At 46.0% G+C, this 18,549-nt stretch overlaps 1 protein-coding gene across 6 annotated transcripts in view; it reads left to right on the top strand.

Moving 5' to 3' along the window:
• The window catches only part of ADRA1B (adrenoceptor alpha 1B), a 281,409-nt gene extending 264,913 nt beyond the window's left edge, over positions 1-16,496 (top strand). For all 6 annotated transcript variants that reach the window (XM_072953237.1, XM_072953245.1, XM_072953253.1 and 3 more), the window contains one exon: positions 15,832-16,496. In XM_072953237.1, coding sequence (XP_072809338.1) covers positions 15,832-16,439 — 608 coding nt within the window. In that variant the 3' untranslated portion in view covers positions 16,440-16,496. The remainder of the gene's footprint in view (positions 1-15,831) is intronic.
• The last annotated feature ends 2,053 nt before the right edge of the window (positions 16,497-18,549 follow it).

Here is an 18,549-nt window from a genome sequence, read left to right as displayed (position 1 = left end):
AATTATAAATGTTTCTCCACCAGCTCCAGGCACCTAAGAGATGTTCAATAAAGACTTTCTGTAACGTGGAGCAGAACTTGGGGACCTCCCACTGTGAGCAATAACCTAAAAATCTACGTCAAATTGAGAACGGAGCGTTTATTTATATAGAAAAAGGTGGAGAAAATTGTATTTTCTGCAAATCTCATTCTTTGAGTAAAGGAACTGTCTTTGGAAAAATATTTTAATTAGAGCTGAAGGTGGAAAGTGAAGCCCGTCTGCCCCCATCACCACCCCCACCCACCTTTTCCTCACTGCCCTGAACAAGGCTGATGCCAGAGCTACCAGAAGAGAGAACAGAGATGCTCACCTAAAAAAAAACAGTAAGAATTTGGGACTCTTGGTGCAACCTGGGAGGAGAGGAGCTGAGGTGAGAGAGGGCAAGGACGGGGCCAGGGAGCCCAGCACTGGGTGGTACTTTAAATGCTGGGTGTGGGTGATCTTCCTCTTGGTGGAATCACTGCTTCGAGGAGATATAAGCAGAGCAGCAGCCCAGGAAGCAGGAGAGGCAGGAATGAAGGTACGCCCCCTGCTCCACGTCAGGAATCCAGACTTTAAGGGAGGGCTGGGTGATGGAAAAGGAACAATCAAGACCATCTCGCCTAGGTGTCAAAGGGCAAGAAAGCCCCCCAGCTGATGTCCGGGCTACACATATATAAACAGCACAGGCAGTAAATACTGACCCACATCCTGCCCCTTCTTCATGGAAATTTTCGGAAAACATTCTCCCGCGGCCACAGCAAGCCCAGCCAGCGCTCTGTCCTGCAGGCCATGTCTGAGTTGAACAGTGTCTGGTCCCACAGGCACTTCCACATCGAAAGTTCCCAAACAGAGAGGAGCCTTGGAGCTATGAGAAAGGGCAGTAATTTCAGGATCATTTTATGGTGTCTGTAGACCTGGACTGAGAAGCAGGATTAGCCCCTGCTTTGCTAAAGTCCAGACAGCGGCACATATTCAACAGCAAAGACTAATCACTTCATCATACAATATTCATAACACCAGCGACGTGCCTGGCCCTTGGGACTCAGAGAGGCAGGCGAGGGCTCTGGTGAGAAGACAAGACGCCCTAGAGACAGTGAGTTGCCATCCCTCACCCAGAGGGCCGCGGGTGACATGGAACGCATGATGCCAGGTGTGGCCCCTGGGGAGAAGCGCATCCCAGACCGGCCCAGACAAGCAGAGAGGACACGCAGGGCTGTGCAGGGCTGTCCAGGGCTGTCCAGGGCTCCCAGGTCCAGCCGGAGCCTGGCAAACCAGTGTGGATTCAGGGAACAGTTTGGGGTACCACCAGCCAAAGGACAGAACAGAGGGATGAGTCAGAAAGAGGAGGGCAGGGAAGTCAGGGGACAGCTGCTGGGAGCAGGGATGAACGGCACCGCACATAATGGCCTGAGTGGCCCAATCGTGGCCTTTTACCATCTGATTCTCCCAGGCCAGTAATTGTCCCTGTTCTCTCATGGCAACTTTCATCCAAGGCCCTGAGCCTCTTGGCCGAAGCAGCACATTCATCTGCTCTCTGAGGGCAGGATCCAGCGTTGCACAGCCTGTGTGTGCTAGGCTCAGAGACCCTGGCCCCAGGTGTGCCTGTTCCTTCTCAGCTAATGCACCCCCCTGCCCTGCGTAAAGCTACTAGCCCTAGGCTGGCTCTTTTCCCTGTATTTTCAACCTTTCTCTCTCTCTCCCTCCCAACCCCCCTCCTCTCTTTCCCTCTCTCCCTATTTCCCTCTAATTACAAAAGCAGTGATTGTTCATTGCAAAAAGTTTAAATAAAAGGAGAAAATTTTCCCATAAAGCCATCCTCCAAAGACAACCGTTACGAACAGTTCTTTTTTTTCCTCATCCACCCAGACTTTCTTCTGTGAACCTACACACACATACACACCCGTGCACGCACACAGAGTTTTTCATAAAAGTCAGATCACACTAGACATCCTTTCCTAAAATTTGCTCTTTTCTACTTACCTCTGTCATGGCCTCATTCCATGTAGACCCAGCTTACCATTTTAATAGATGTATGGTTTTTCAATGCGTCAGTGCAAGAAGATTTAGTTCACGATCCCCTATTGCTGGAATTTAGGCTATTTCCCATTTGGGGGGAACATGACTGCAGTTTCCTGGACTTTTATTTCTGCTCCCTTTTTAAAAGTGCTTCTGGAGGATAAATTCCTGGATCTGGAGTACTTTCTTAAAAGCTGAAACCATGCTCATTTTTATTGTTATTTGATAACACCAGTTTTTCACCCAAAATTTGCACCTCCCCACCCACAATGTATGAAAATGTATGCTTTCACATACCTTTGCCAAACTATTAGATCTCAAATATTTTGCTGGTTTTTAATTTGCCGCATTTATTTGGTAAAGGAATTTCATGATGTTTCCTTTAGTTCATCAGCTGACCATCATACTTACCCTTGTTATCTACTGATCCATATGATTTACTTTGCTTTCTGTTGAGTCGTTTTCTCTTCTTGATTTGAGAGTTTTGTGTATTAGAAATATTATTCCTTTGACTGCCGTTTAAATTATAAATGTTTCTCTTAATTCTTCTTTTAACTTTGTTTTCAAAGTTTGTGACCTTATAGAAATGTCTAGGCAAAAATCACTACCCTTTTCTTTACAGGTCCTGAACTTCTGTCATGCTTAAAAACGTCTTTCCCATTTCAAAATTATTTTTTTTAAATACTCACTTATATCTTCTTGTAATATAATAATTCTTAAGGGATGTGCCGCTTGTCTTGTAGGCAGCATAGAAGAATAATTTTAATAATTTTTAAACGTAACATCTTGGATTTATCTGAGTTTGTTTTCATGTAAGAAGTAAAGCAGGGGTCCAGCTTTGTTTCTAAATAGCCTGTTTTTCCAGCACCACTTACAGAATAATGTTTTTTTCCCACAACCATCGAAATGGCATATAAAATCCTCACGCATGTTTGGTTCTCTCTATTAGCTGTATAATTTCATTGATCTATCTGCCTTTTCTTGCACTTCCTGCCCTTGTACTTTTTAATTAGTTTTCTGATGTGATATGATTTTTATGAAAGGTTTTAATATCTGTAACGGGTGAGTTTTCCCATCTTCCCCATTTCTCTTTGTTTTAATTGATCTGGTTGTTTTTTCATGGTCATTCTTCTATGATCCATGTTCTTCTACATATTTAGTTTGGGATCGTTTAGCTTTTCCTCTTCATCTGCCCAACCCCTCCCCTCCAAAAACAAACTGTCGGTATTTTGATGAGATTGCCTTGAATTTATAGAAAAATTCAGGGAGAACTAAAGTTTTCTTGGGTAGAGACTTTTCATACTAAAGCAAGCTATGTCTCTCCATCTACATACGTCTTCTTTTTATGCCTCTTCATAAAAAGCTTTACAGCTTCCTTCACATGGGTTCCCCCCAACATTCAGTTTTAAAAGTATTCCACAGGGAAATTGCTATTTCCAATATGGTCAAAGCATGGAACACACTCAGTCTGGCATCAAAGATGGACCTTTAAGTGCTGCAGAAACCGCCTCATCCCATCTGCTCCCAACTCTGGGCCTAAGCCAAGAGACAGCCTCCCTGTTTGAAGCTGGAATGGGTCCATCAGTTGACCAGTGGGTGATTGATGGCACCCACTCCATGCCCAGCCCTGTGCTGTGAATGTAGGACACAGACTCCATCTTCAAGGAGCTTTGACGCTGCCTAACGAGGCAGGCGGCACATCCCTTAAGAATGGCATCCTGTGTTAATCCACGTGGTATGTCTCTGTTTTGATGGGAAATACAGGAGAAGAGGCCTGGAGCAGTCAGGAAAGTTTCAGGAAGGAGATGAAAACTGAACTGGATGTTGGCATGTGGTTACCATTTAAATAAATAAAGAAGAGGAAGGAAGCAAAGTAGAAGCAAGAGACTCACTCCACAACTTTATTTAGCACCTACTGTGGACCAGCCACTGGGCCAGGCACACGAAGAGGAGGTTACGTGCTCAGCAGTTGGTGTCACACACTCACTATAAGCCAAGCTGTGTGTTTGGTACTAGAGAAACTGATACAGGAAAAATGTGGGGCAAAAAGATGGCCGTGTCCCAGGTCTCAGTTGAGCCCCTGGGACGTGCCCCGTCAAGTGTGGGTCCTTGGCTTCGCACAGGAAAGAATTCAAGAATGAGCCACAGTGGAGGAAAGGTAGATTTATTCAGAGAGATACATACATCGTGGGCTGTGGTTATGAGAAGGAGGAATTTGAGCCAGGCCTGGAAGGGATGGAGAGGAGGAGGGGAAAGGAAGGGCCATCTCAGACCAATGGACAGAGGAGGTAAAGGGAAAGGAGCCAGAGAAGTCAACTCATGTGATGAAGAATCAATCAGCCTGTTGCAGCCAAGTGGAGTAGGTCTTAAACTCCAGCCTAAGCAGTTTGAACTTGATCCCATAAACCGTAGGAGCCGCTGGAAGGTTTGGGGCAAGGAAGTCAACCCCATGGTGCGGTGGCTCTCGGCCCAGCCTTTGCTCATCCGTGAATCCCAAAATACCCAGGAAAACAATTTTTTAAATGAAATTGTAATGTGGACTAAGGCGATGCTTCTCACCTCGGGATCCGGTTAAAAAGCAGGTTCTGATTCCCTGGATCACTGAGATGCTGTGTCTCTAACAAGCACTCAGGTGACATCAATGCTGTTTACCCATGAACTCACTTTGAGTAGCCAGGGGCTAACATATTTTGGATTTATCGTCTTTATTACTAATGCGATTCTTGTAGCATATGTTGGCTAAGTGTATATCTTATGTCGGGCACTGTGCTGGGCCCTGGGGAGAAAGAGAAGACTCAGGCATGAACTCTTCTTTTCTAGAAGCTCACGGTGTAATCTGAGGAGATGAGGCATAGCCCTGAGCAACTGTAATGCAAGATAGAAAGTGATAAACGCCTTATTTTAGCTTCAGATAAAATACTGTAACAATCTGGTGGAGAGAAAAGTGGTTCCCAGGTGAGGGAGAAATTGCCTGGTGCTTAAGGATGAATAGAAGCTTCTTTTTCTTATTATGAAACAACGAGTAAGAACCCAGACGTCAGAGTTAGATTTTAATCCCAACTCTACCACTTACTAGACATGTGACTTCATTAATCTCTTAAGCCTCAGTTTCCTCATCCGTAAAATGAGATGTAATTATAGCAGAGCTTCTGGAAGGACTGCGTGAGAGACTGTTTGTAAACATAGTACCAAATAACTGGTTCCTAGTTCATTATAAAAGGTGGCTCTGGCAACTATGATTGTTTTCAGCATTTGCTATAATCCTTAACATGGGTCTCTCGGCCCCAAAGATACTGTATTGCTGGACAGTTTTGTGACCTCTTTCCAGGGTTAAGTGGCAAATGAAAATGGAAAAGGGAAATTTCCAAATCCAAGGAAACCTCCTTCACAAAGCGGGTGCTGAAAGAATTAGCAACTAGTGTTTTGAATTTTTTGAGTTTTTCTTGGGCCAAGCTGTTTCCACTGGGGAGACTTGGCTTGGCTGAAGGTGTAGCGAAATGCTCCTAATAAGAGAGCCACTTTGAAAGGGAGTTCCACTTTATTTACAAGCTGATCAAAACGGTTTTACTACCCACTGGCTCCTGTGAGGTCATCTGCCTTTGTGATGCTGACTGTGAAATAAGCCAGATCAAATTTATAATCCTGGAGACCCAGAAGGTCAGAACTCAGAGGGATGTTACAGACCACCCCGCCCTGGGTGGACCAGATAAATGATGCTTTACACCCCTCTGTGCTTTGGCGCGGCCTCCAAGCCCACCCATCGGCCATTCCTTCAAACAATATTTAATGAGGGAATATTAAAAGGCCCCCCTTTTCTGCTCCACAGTGAGAGGATAAGTCGCATCAGGGGTCCCACAAGCACATCAGGAACTAACAGAGGAGGTTACCGGGCTTAAAAACATGTGTATTTTGTTTCCCCATGAACTGTGCTGGAAGTAACCAACAGCTTCTGTTAGGGCTGCCTGGATTCATTTTCAAACTGTATCCCCTATATGCTCTGTGACCTCTAGCAACTTGCCTTCCAGTCCCCCGAGTGTGATAGTCACGGCCTCCAGCGGGCACATTCATGTTGGACACATGGTCCCCAAGGCATGCTGTAGACTACAGTACAGAATGGCGCCCCCTAGAGCCGTACAGGGCACAGTCATGCTGGGCTGCCTTGGGAACAGAACCGGCTGAAGGAGTTGTTGGCACAGAGATGGTTATGCTTCTAGTCCAGTGGCCAACAGAGAATAAGAACTTGTTAAATGGTAGCTACTACTCCACAAACACACCCCATGGTTTTGAAGAGTGGAGGCTCACTGTTTGGATTTGGGGGCTTGGGGGGAGGGGTGGGCAATTAGGTTTACTTGTTTATTTTTTGGTGAAGGTACAGGGGATTGAACCCAGGACCTCATGCATGCTAGTGCTCTACCACTGAGCTATACCCTTCCACCCACAGATTTGTTGAATAGCACCTTGAGGATGACCCGCCAGGACCATGGTCCAGCCGAGAAATGCATCTCCTTGTGCTAACCCTGCTCAGCTTTAGCTTTTGATCCTTGCATTTAACAATCCCACTAAATCACCCTTGGGCAGGCAAAGCCTGTGACATGGGTGGGCTCCCTGCACCATCTGCCTGTCACTTTATTCCTTGCCTCTCAAGCTCCACCTGCTGCACACCCCGCCCAAGCGTAAAGCTTTTAACCCTTCCAAGCCCTTTCAGAAGTGTTGTCTCATTTGATCTGCTTAAACAGCCTCAGTTTGAGGCTAGCAAGAGGCATCAGAGTGGAGCCGTGGGGCCTCCCGCAAGAGGTTTCCCAGGGCTGAGCCCACACTGCTGCTCAAATTCACTACAGGTTGGGGTGATGTGCAACACAGCTTGACGTGACAGCTAGCGATGGCATGAGAACTCCTGAGCCACATATGCAATCAGGCAGTCAGTAAGCAAAGACTTATTTAGCACGCCTGTGTGCCAGGGGCCAGGTTCTCCAGGGAGAAAGTATTCCCTGTTCACTTCTTTCAGTCCTCCAGTTTCCAGAAAGAGGAACTCCTCTCAATTTAGGGCCGGCAGGTCTTCAGCACCCCCAACCCCCTCTAATCTCCCTTTTTTTTAAATAAACTTTATTCTTTTAGAACAGTTTCATGTTCACAGCAGGATTGAGCAGAAAATACAGAGAGTTCGCACATAGCCCTCCCCACCCACACACGTATACTCCCCTACCCTCAGCATCCCTCATCAGTGTGGCATATTTGGTACAATCGATGAACCAACATGGACACATTATTATCATCCAAAGTCCGTAGTTTACATTAGGGCTCACTCTTGATGTTGCACATTCTGTGGGTTGTGACAAATGCATAATGACATGTAGCCACCACTATAGTATCATACAGAACAATTTCATTGCCCTAAAAATCCTTTGTGCCTCATCTGTTCATCCCTCCCTCCCTCCCTCTCCCCAGACCCCTGGAAACCACAATCTTTTTATTGTTTCTGTAGCTGTGCCTTTTCCAGTATGTCATTTGGTTGGAATCATACAGTTTGTAGCCTTTTCAGACTGGCTCCTTTCATTTAGTAATATGTCTTTTAAGTTTCTTCCATGTCTTTCATGGCTTGATAGATCTTTTTTATACTGCGCATATATTTTTTAAATTTACATATATGTGCTGTTCATTGTTTCTAAGAACGTTTAGACCTTTAGCTTTCCTGATCTCCCTTTTTGAAAGAGAGAGCAGGCTCAGACCCACCGCTATATAGCGCCCTCCAGTGGCACCAGCGTTGCTTTGCTTTAATCTTATTTTTCTCTACAATCATTCTGTTTACAGCAAAAGATGCCAGTTTTTAAATAGTGCTAGAAAGCCTCCTTTAAAAAACAAATCAGTTTAGATACCAAAAGTAAGTTGATTTAAAGAAAAGCATTAAGTATCGGGTGGTCCAGATGGTAGAGGGACTGATGCTTGGAAGCCCAGACTTGAGATGGATGAGGCTTAACCCTTTGAGGGTGGCTGACCTCGTCGAGCCCATGATGACAGCTATGGAATGTCCCTCAGAACATGCGTAAACGTCACGTACAGTCTGAGCGAGTTCCAGAACCACCTGGAGCCCCTTCCCCGGGCCTGCACTGGAAAGAGCAGTAGGACGAGAGTCCTGACACCCGGTCAGCACAGGAGGTCCGGTCCTCTCCACCCCGTCCTCGTCTTGGTAGCCAGAGCACTGGCAGTAACAGCAGTTGTGTCTGAAGCAGTCAAATAGCTGCACTTACTGAGTGTTTCCAACACGCCAGGCATTTACCAAGCCTCAGCTCGTCTCATCCCCGCAGAAGAGAATTACCACCATCTCCATTTTCCAGGAAACAGAGCTCAAGTAGCTTCTCCAAGTTCACTCAGCTGGGAAGTCAGGGTCAGCATCTGAACCCAGATCTACCTGTATGTGACGTCTGAACAGGCCCTTGACCCCCGGCCTCCACTGTCTCAATAAACATTTGCTGGGTCAAACGAAGGACATTTGAAACAGTTCTGGCCATCATTCTGCCGTTCACCAGCTGAGCGACCTTGAGCAAGTCATCCACCCGGACTGAGGTTCTGTTAAGGAAGAAGGTTTCCCGGTCCTGCCAAGCTGTGATTCTAAGATGTAGGGCAAGGAGCGTGGGACTGTTTCATGAGCAAGAGAAGTGGAGCCAGGCTCAGGGACACGTGCTGCGAGGCGGTGGCCCTGTCACACAGCAGGCTCAGCCCGACTTCCAGCAGGGAGAGCAGGCTTCCCGGAACCCACATTTCCCGTTGATATTTGCTCCCTCTCCTGGCAGCTCCATTGGCCCCTAAAGGTCTGTTTGGGTGCCCAGAGGAAAAGATCCCTGTCACTAATATGCTTTCATGCCCCAAGAGGCTCAGCACCTTCCCTGATTACCGAGGGCTTCTTGGCTCCCACGGGGCAGCTGGCATAGCACACAGGGCCCCTAATCCCAGTGGCTACTGTGCTGCTCCGGGGAGAGGGAGGAGGGAAGGGGCCAAACTATGTGTGGAATCCGAGGCGCCTGGCTGTCCAGGCCCTGACCCACAGTGCCCCGCTGCGGTGGGTCTGGACAAGCAGGCGCGCCCTGCTTCTTTGGCTCTGGTCTCTTGGAGACCATGAATGTTAAGGCTGGACAGGACTCCGATCCAAACACTTGACTAAGCAGGGGAACGATGTCAGATTACGATGTAGTACACCTGAGACTAACATAATATTGTCCATCAACTCTACTTCAGTAAAAATAAACCATTTTTTTAAAGTAGGGAAACTGAGGCTGAGAAAGGGAAAGCAACTCACCCAAAATGATACATCAAGTTATCAAACACAGGTTTCCTGTAATTAGGTTTCCAACCCAATGAGTGATTTACAGGAATAATTATTATTTGGTTAATTAGCATTAATGCAGAGATGATGTAGGTGGCAGGCACCTGGTTCCCAGAGTGCTAATGAGGACTTCCCTTGTTTTATCTTGTTTACTCCTCACAACAACCCAGGAAGGGTGGTACTCTTTTATTAGCCCCATTTTAGTGATGAGGAAACTGAGGTTTAGGGATAGTACGAAACTTGCCCAAGGTCATGTGTCTGGTGAGGAAACAAAGATTCTATCCCAAGAGTCGGAATCTAAGGAGAAAAGGGAAGTCCCTGTCAGAAGTTACTGAGGGCTTCAAAACTACAATGAGGTATCACCTCACACCAGTCAGAATGGCCGTCATTCAAAAATCCAAAAATGACAAATGCTGGAGAGGCTGTGGAGAAAAGGGAACCCTCCTGCACTGCTGGTGGGAATGCAGTTTGGTGCAGCCACTGTGGAAAACAGTGTGGAGATTCCTCAAAAGACTAGGAATAGACTTACCATATGACCCAGGAATCCCACTCCTGGGCTTGTACCCAGAAGGAAATCTACTTCAGGATGACACCTGCACCCCAATGTTCATAGCAGCACTATTTACAATAGCCAAAACATGGAAAGAGCCTAAATGTCCATCAACAGATGACTGGATAAAGAAGATGTGGTATATTTATACAATGGAATACTACTCAGCCATAAAAACCAACAATATAACGCCATTTGCAGCAACATGGATGCTCCTAGAGAATGTCATTCTAAGTGAAGTAAGCCAGAAAGAGAAAGAAAAATACCATATGAGATCCCTCATATGTGGAATCTAAAGACTCATGGACAGAGAATACAGACTTGTGGTTACCAGGGGGGTAGAGGGTGGGAAGGGATAGACTGGGATTTCAAAATTGTAGAATAGATAAACAAGATTACACTGTATAGCACAGGGAAATATACACAAAATGTTATGATAAATCACAGAGAAAAAAAGTGACAATGAGTGTGTATATGTCCATGAATGACTGAAAAATTGTGCTGAACACTGGAATTTGACACAACATTGTAAAATGATTATAAATCAATAAAAAATGTTAAAAAAAAAAAAAAAGAAGTTACTGAGGGCTTGCTCCTTGTGGGCGAGCCATGCTGGGGTCTGCAGGAGAATGAAATAAAGCAGAACGCAAATGGAGCAAGAGGACAGGCAAGGTCATTATTCAGCTTCCAGACACACAAGGATTAAAGACGGACCAAACCCAGCGTCCTGGAGGTGTAGGGAAAATATCACACTCATCCACGGTCAACGGGAAGGTAAATTGGTACAACCAGTTTAGAAGGCAGTTCACTAGCTGTCAGGATTAAATGTGTAACCAAGCCAGTGATTCCTCATAGAGGAATTTATCCTGCAGAAACACTCAAACGTGCAAAAAGCGAGATGCATGAGTCTTCATTACTGCAGTTTGTAACGGCGAAAAATTGGTAATCGCCTACTCAGCCGTCATCAGGAAAGGGTTAAGTGAACTACTGTATATCCAGGTGGCAGGATGTAATGTTCTGACATGGGGAAATGTCTTTTCAATATTCTAAGTGAAGAGAGAAATTTAGGGAAATGTACGTATATGACCCCATTAAGAAAACCAATCTAAAAGGATAAAAACAAAACTATTAACACTGGTCCCCTCTCCTTGAACAGAGAAAGAATTTTCACTCTATATTATATAGATCTTTTTGTAATGTGTAACTTTTTAAACCCAGCAAGTATCACTTTTTTAAGTAAGTGAGGTGTTTTTTTAATTGACGTATAGTCAGTTACAATGTGTCCATTTATGGTGTACAACACAATGTCCCAGTCATACATATACATACATATATTCATATTTTTGTTATTAATGGTTATTACAAGATGTTGAATATAGTTCTCTGTGCTACACACAAGAAATTTGTTTTTATCTATTTTTATACATAGTGGTTAATATTTGGAAATCTCGAACTCTCAATTTATCCTTTCCCACTCCCTTCTCCCCAGTAGCCATAAGTTTGTTTACTATGTCTGTGAGTCTGCTTTTGTTTGTAAATAAGTTCATTAGTGTCTTCTTTTTTCTTTTTTTAGATTCCACATTTGAGTGATATCATACAGTATTTTCTTTCTCTCTCTGGCTTACTTCACTTAGAATGACAATCCCCAGGCCCATCTATGTTGCTGCAAATGGCATTATTTTATTCTTTTTTATGGCTGAGTAGTATTCCATTGTATAAATATACCACAGCTTCTTTATCCAGTCATCTGTCATTGGACATTTAGGTTGCCTCCATGTATTGGCTATTGTAAATAGTGCTGCTATGAACATTGGAGTGCATGTATCTTTTTGAATTAGAGTTCCCTCCAAATATATGCCCAGAAGTGGGATTGCTGGATCATATGGTAAGTCTATTTTTAGTTTTTTGAGGAATCTCCATACTGTTTTCCAAAATGGCTGCACCAAACTGCATTCCCACCAGCAGTGTAGGAGGGTTCCCTCTTCTCTACAGCCTCTCCAGCGTTTATCATTTGTGAACTTTTGAAAGATGGCCATTCTGACTGGTGTGAGGTGATTCCTCATTGTAGTTTTGATTTGCATTTCTCCGATAATTATCGATATTGAGCATTTTTTCCTGTGCCTATATGCCATTTGATGTCTTCATTGGAGAATTGCTTGTTTAGGTCTTCTGCCTATTTTTGGATTGGGTTGTTTGTGGGGTTTTTTATTATTAAGTTGTCTGAGTTGTTTATATATTTTGGAAATTAAACTGTTGTCAGTTGCATCATTTGCAAATATTTTCTCCCATTCCATAGGTTGTCATTCTGTTTTGCTTACAGTTTCCTTTGCCGTTCAAAACATGTAAGTTTAATTAGGTCCCATTTTTTTATTTTTGCTTTTATTTCTATTGCCTGGGTAGACTGCCCTAGGAGAACATTGCCAAGATTTATATCAGAGAATGTTTTGGCTATATTTTCTTCTAGGAGGTTTATCATGTCTTGTCTTATGTTTATCTTTAAGCCATTTTGAGTGTATTTTTGTGTATGATGTGAGGGAGTGTTCTAACTTCATTGATTTACACGCAGCTGTCCAGTTTTCCCAACACCATTTGTTGAGAGACTGTCTGTTTTCCATGCTATATTCTTGCCTCCTTTGTCAAAGATTAGTTGATCATAGGTCTGTGGGTTTATTTCTGAGCTCTCTACTCTGGTCCATTGATCCATATGCCTGTTTTTGTGCCAATACCATGCTGTTCTGATTACTGTAGCAAGGGATGATTGTGATTATTAAACGGGCTAGTGGTGTAAAGGGTTTAATGTAGGACAGATACAGAGCACACACCATATAAATGACAGTTGTGAAGAATATTAGCTGTGAGCATTACTGTTAGTTGTGTGTCCTTTGAAAGCCGGTGCCTCAGGATGCACCCCCTTTAAGACATTTACTGCCTGCTTTACTACATCTCCAACAGGGTTGGCAAACGGAGTTACAAGTTTGTCTCCAGCACGCATGTTTTCTGGCTCTGGATCCTCCCTGCCTTATCGTGTGTGTCTATGCGCCCTTCCGCCCCCAGCCTCTATCCCGGGCCCTACATGTCTTCCTGCAAGGCGGTGTGCCTGCCTGTGCACACACTCATCAGCATTACCCTCCAGGGTAATGCACAAGGTTTCCAAGTGTTACTTCACTCTCTCCACTTCCCCCAAATTTATTCTCCATTTTCCCATTTTGTCAAGACCAGTTGATGCCCTTTGGACTCACTGATAGAAATAAGACCAATCCCGCAGACAGAAGCAAGTCACCCCATTATGAGTACTAGGTGTTCACGTATCATATTTGCATTTCCACTGGGGCCTTCTGTCCAGTGTCTTATTCCAAAGGAGAATCTGGGACGGTGGGACAAAAACCTGATGGTGCCGGCTTTATCGCAAGTCAGACCACGAGGTGGCGCCCTCACCATCCTCACCTGGAGGTAACCCAGACAGTAGTCCCCTCCCACATTTCCCTTGAGTTGAGAAGAGTCAGTGTACTCGTTTATGTTTACCTTAGTTATGGATAACGCTCTTTGCAAGTTGAATCCCTTTCTGGCTTAACCCTGTCCCTCAACTCCCCCCGGCCACCATCCCCGTGTTGGGAAGCAGAGAAGTAGGAGGCTCCCTGTAAAAAGAAACCAAATCTCAAGTAATCAAGGAGGTCAAGGACTACAGGGGGGAAACTCAAGTGCAATCCAAAATCCAAAATCAGAACTCTTGCGGCATCTCTGCCACCACTGTGGGGTCTTCAGCCACTTTCTGGGTCTCACTGTCTCCATCCGCAAAGCGAGGAGGTTGGACTTCGTGATCTGCTAAGATTCTTCCCATTCAGATGCTTTTCATTCAGCAAATGGATTCAAAGGTGATCCCAAAGACCAGGCCCTTAGGAAGCACACATTGTAACAGAGGAGCTAAGACAGGAATACGAAAGCTGAAAGCCGCTGTGCTGCAGGCAGAGTGACTGGCTTAGGGCGATGGTTTGGAGTTACAAAATATTCTGTGGTGGGGAAGGTATAGCTCAGTGGGTTGCACATGCTTAGCATGCACAAGGTCTTGAGTTCAATCCCCAGTCCCTCCATCAAATAAGCAAACCTAATTACCACCCCCCAAAATCAATAAATAAAAACAATAATTAAAAAAAAACAAAGTGTTCCATAAAGTATAATCACATTTTTGAAAACATTTATATGTATTTATACAATAGGAAAAGATCTGAAAGCATATGCATCAAAATGTGATGCCTCCTCATTCTGGGGTTGCGGGTGCTTTGTTTTTTAATAGTTTCTCATTTTCCACAAAGGGTAAGATTAATAGCATTTAAAAAAATGTTTTGCATTCAAACAGAATTAGGTTTAAATCACAGCTATATTACAAACATGCTATGTGACCTGGGGCAAGTCATTTAACCTCTCCAAGTCTCAATTGCCTTGCATTTAAATGGAAATTGTTTTTAACTTAATATTGCAGTTAAAGTGCTCAAATTCAGAGGGATGAGTTAACCATGTTTCTCAGTTCTTGGCACTTCATCATCTTTGGACTCAGGCAGGCCTCCCTCTTATTTTATTGATTTATTTCCTTTTATTCCTATTTCCCTCTGCCTCACCCTTAGGCAGTCATTTTGTACTTGTTATGTATTTTTTAACTTGAAAGTGTTTTTGCAAAAATGTGTGTGGTTGTTTGGTGTGCTACTTAAACAGTATTACATTATAAATCTCTGTTTCCTGCGTTTTTTTTTTTTTCACAAACAACAATGTATTTAAGATCTTTCCATATTGCTTCTTGAACATGTCATCCAGGGCCTCTAAGTGCTGCATAACTGTGGTGCTATGCACATATCCTACTCTACTTTTCCAAAAGTCCCCGTAAGGGGCACCCAGGTCTTTTCCAACTCTCTGTCACCATAAACAACACCTCCCTGACCACAGTCTTGCATGGCTCCTGATGGACCTGTGTGAAAATTCTTTGAGATCTCTGCCCTGGGGAAGAACTGCTGGGTCATGAAGTATGTGTTTCCTTAATAGGATGCCTCCACCAGCCATGGAGAAGACTCCCCATGTCTTCACACCCCTGCCTCGCTTGGCACTATCAACCTTTCTAATTTCGCCAGCCTGACAGATGTGTTCCATCACTTAGTGGTTTTTCTTTTAATTTCTTTGACTGCCTAGTATTTTGAGCATCTTGGCATATGCTCATTAGCCCTCCGGTTTCCTGTTTTGTAAACTGCCTGTCCTTTTTCTTTGCCCACGTTTCTACTGGGAATGCTTTTTCTCGTTGATTTTCAGTATATTACATATTCTCCCGTATTCTAAATATCAATCCCTTGGCTGTCTTAGACATTGAAATATCTCCTCCCACTTTTGTTCTGTAGTTTATCTTTTTTGAGTACTAAGTCGTTTTTCTTCAACCCTCCATCAATAAGATGGTCCTTTACCTTGTCTCCTTTTACCTTTAAAGTTTTATCTTTCACCTTTGGGTCTTTAATACCTCTCACATTTGCCATGGAAATACTTCATGGCGTTTTGTGAAGGATGACATAATAGCGCCTAGCACAGTGTCTCCGACCCAAGGGCTGTACAATTGTGCGTGAGCAGTATTATCATTCGAGTAGAACGTAGTAAGCGCTGCCCTAGGACATCTAGAGATACAGGAGTTTGGATGCTGTTTCGCTAGAGTGGGAAAGGCTTTATGGGGGCAGGACAAGTGAAGGAGGCTGGCCTTAAGATGGATGTAGGAGTCATTTATTTTGAGATGGGAAGGCAGTATCCCGGGCGGAGGAACTGGCCTGGGCACAGGCCAGGAGGCAGTAATGCCACCGGTTGACAAGGTTAAAGAAGATCAGATGGAAGGGAGGGCCAGACTACTCACCAACAGCTGTCTGTCTTTCTGCCCGTGCCCGCCCCACCCTTCCCCCTGCAGGCTCCCTGTTCTCCGCCCTGAAGCCCCCCGACGCCGTGTTCAAGGTGGTGTTCTGGCTGGGCTACTTCAACAGCTGCCTCAACCCCATCATCTACCCGTGCTCCAGCAAGGAGTTCAAGCGCGCCTTCGTGCGCATCCTCGGGTGCCAGTGCCGCGGCCGCCGCCGCCGCCGCCGCCGCCGCCGCCTGGGCGGCTGCGCCTACACCTACCGGCCGTGGACGCGCGGCGGCTCGCTGGAGCGCTCGCAGTCGCGCAAGGACTCGCTGGACGACAGCGGCAGCTGCCTGAGCGGCAGCCAGCGGACCCTGCCCTCGGCCTCGCCGAGCCCGGGCTACCTGGGCCGCGGCGCGCCGCCGGCCGTCGAGCTGTGCGCCTTCCCGGAGTGGAAAGCGCCCGGCGCGCTCCTGAGCCTGCCCGCGCCCGAGCCCCCCGGCCGCCGCGGCCGCCGCGACTCGGGCCCGCTCTTCACCTTCAAGCTCCTGGCCGAGCCCGAGAGCCCCGGGACCGACGGGGACGCCGGCCTCGGGGGCTGCGAGGCCGCGGCCGACGTGGCCAACGGGCAGCCGGGCTTCAAGAGCAACATGCCCCTGGCGCCCGGGCAGTCTTAGAGCCCCCGCGCCCCGCGCCCTTTCCCCGGGGAGGGAACCGTGGGGGCGGGGCGGGGCGTGCGGGCGCCCACGGGGAGGCGGGGGGGGCGGGGAGAGGGGCAGCTGCTTTTCTGGCAGGGGCATGGGTGCCAGGTACAGCGCGGAGAGCTGGACCGAGCATGCTGGGAGCCTGGGGGACCCGACGCCGGCCGGGATTTCCGTCTCTGTCTCTGTGTATGTATCTAAACGAGTCCCTCTGTCCATGTATTTAACCGCGGGTACGCGTGCGTGTGTCTGTGCGGTGACCGTGTGGTCTGCGTGCGCGCGGGTGTGGGGCCGCCCGCGCGGGGGCGGAGCGGGCGTGCGCGCGCCCGGGAGGCGGCGGGGGCGGGGGCTGTCTCGTGACTTCGTACCTCTCAAGCCCCTCTTTGTACTTCCCTGAACGGTGGCACTTTGGCGGGGTTGGCAACAAAGTCGGACATTAAAGTTCCTTTCTCCTGTGTCGCTTTCAGTAGTTGGTGACTGGGGTGGCAGGCGGGGTCTTCAGTTTCCTTTTCCTTCGCATGCAGGTGTGTCCTCGTCCCTCCTGCTGGCCCTGTGGGCGATGGTTGGGCTGGCCCGCCTTGGCCCCGTATCTGCCTTTGCCATTCCTGCCCTTGCGAGCTAAACAAATCTGACCCAGTGGCCGAAAGTGTCCCCTTGTACTGGTCCCATGAGTCCTGCTTTCTCCTGCTTTTGGCCCTGAGCAGTATCTAAATCCTCCTGCTGTGGGCAGCACTGGGCAATGTATGGTCCGGCCCTGATCCTCAGGACTCCAATCCTAGCTGGGGCTACCAGGCCAGCACCCTAGGTAGGCCTGTCACCTGAGAGAGGGGTGGCTCCCTTACCTCCTCCAGCATCTTTAGACCAAACACTCCATTGTTGGCCTGTGCCGGTGGAACCTGAAAAAGAAAGCCAGGCTGCGGAATTTTCTGGACAAGATAAGGATGGATGTGTCAATGCAACACTCACGGGCACAAGAACACCTCCTAAGCTCTGCTAACTGGCCAGCCTGCCTGGGAAAGAAGCACTGAGGAAAATCACACAGCGAGGAGGAGCAAACCTTGAAGAAGGTAACTGCAGCTTTAGTCTTAGCACTGGCACCAATTTACTATATGACCCTACGAAAGTCACATCCCCTCTGGATCTTGGTTTCCCATCTGTGTAATGACAAGATTGAATCTAAGGTCTTTATGCCTCTGAAAGCCACTAGTTTGCTAAAAGTAAAAGGATAGAGAACGAAACAGGGAGCATTTTTCTTCCCTGAAATTAAAAAAAAAAGAAAAAAAGCATGAAAAGAAAACCTCCCTGCAATCTCTTTCTCTTCCCTTTGTTTTTTCTAAGTTGAGATTCATAACTTTTCAAATGGCAAGCGCCTCTTCCAATAATACTAACGTATCATTCATTTATTCTATAGGTGATTGAAATAGAAAATGCTTTAAGAGAGAGAAGCAGTCATTCATTTAACTGAAATGAATGTATGGGTATCAGGCATGGCTGGATCCAGGGGCTTAAACAGTATTGTTCGCTTGTTCAGAGGCTCTTACTCATTCCTCTAGTTCCCATCTTTTAGCTCTGTTTATATGTATGTCACTCTTGTTTCCTTTCCACAAATAGCTTTCTCCTACCATTCTTACAATTTGAAAGCCTCCCCCAACCAAAGAGAAAATAAGATTTCCCAGCATTTCTGCCAAAAAAAGAAAAAGAAAAAAACACTGATACGCTAAATGTGCTGTATCACAGACCCCTTTGAAATTCCAATGAAAGCTATAGATACATCTTCTAGAAAAAAAATGCACATACAGAAAAATTACAACATTTTCATACAATTTCAAATGACTCACCCCTGTTTAAGACCCTATGAACTCAGCATGATACCTCAGATTCAAAGTTATTTGAACAAAACTGGATGTTCAGAATTATCTAGGCCAATCTGTAGAGATGGAGAGACAGAGGTAGCAAGTCATATTAAACGTACTGGAGTCTAGGTCAGCTACATCCCCGTCCAGTACATTTTACATTCCTTTGTGTTGCTGTCTGGGGATTGAGAACATCCTCCAACAGAGAGTAGGTTTCTTCCTGCTTCTATAGA

The sequence above is a fragment of the Vicugna pacos genome, chromosome 3 (genome assembly GCF_048564905.1).
Source record: "Vicugna pacos chromosome 3, VicPac4, whole genome shotgun sequence".
NCBI classification, from domain to species: domain Eukaryota; kingdom Metazoa; phylum Chordata; class Mammalia; order Artiodactyla; family Camelidae; genus Vicugna; species Vicugna pacos.
Note: the sequence above shows the minus strand (reverse complement) of the source record. Positions and strands in the feature narration are given on the sequence as shown.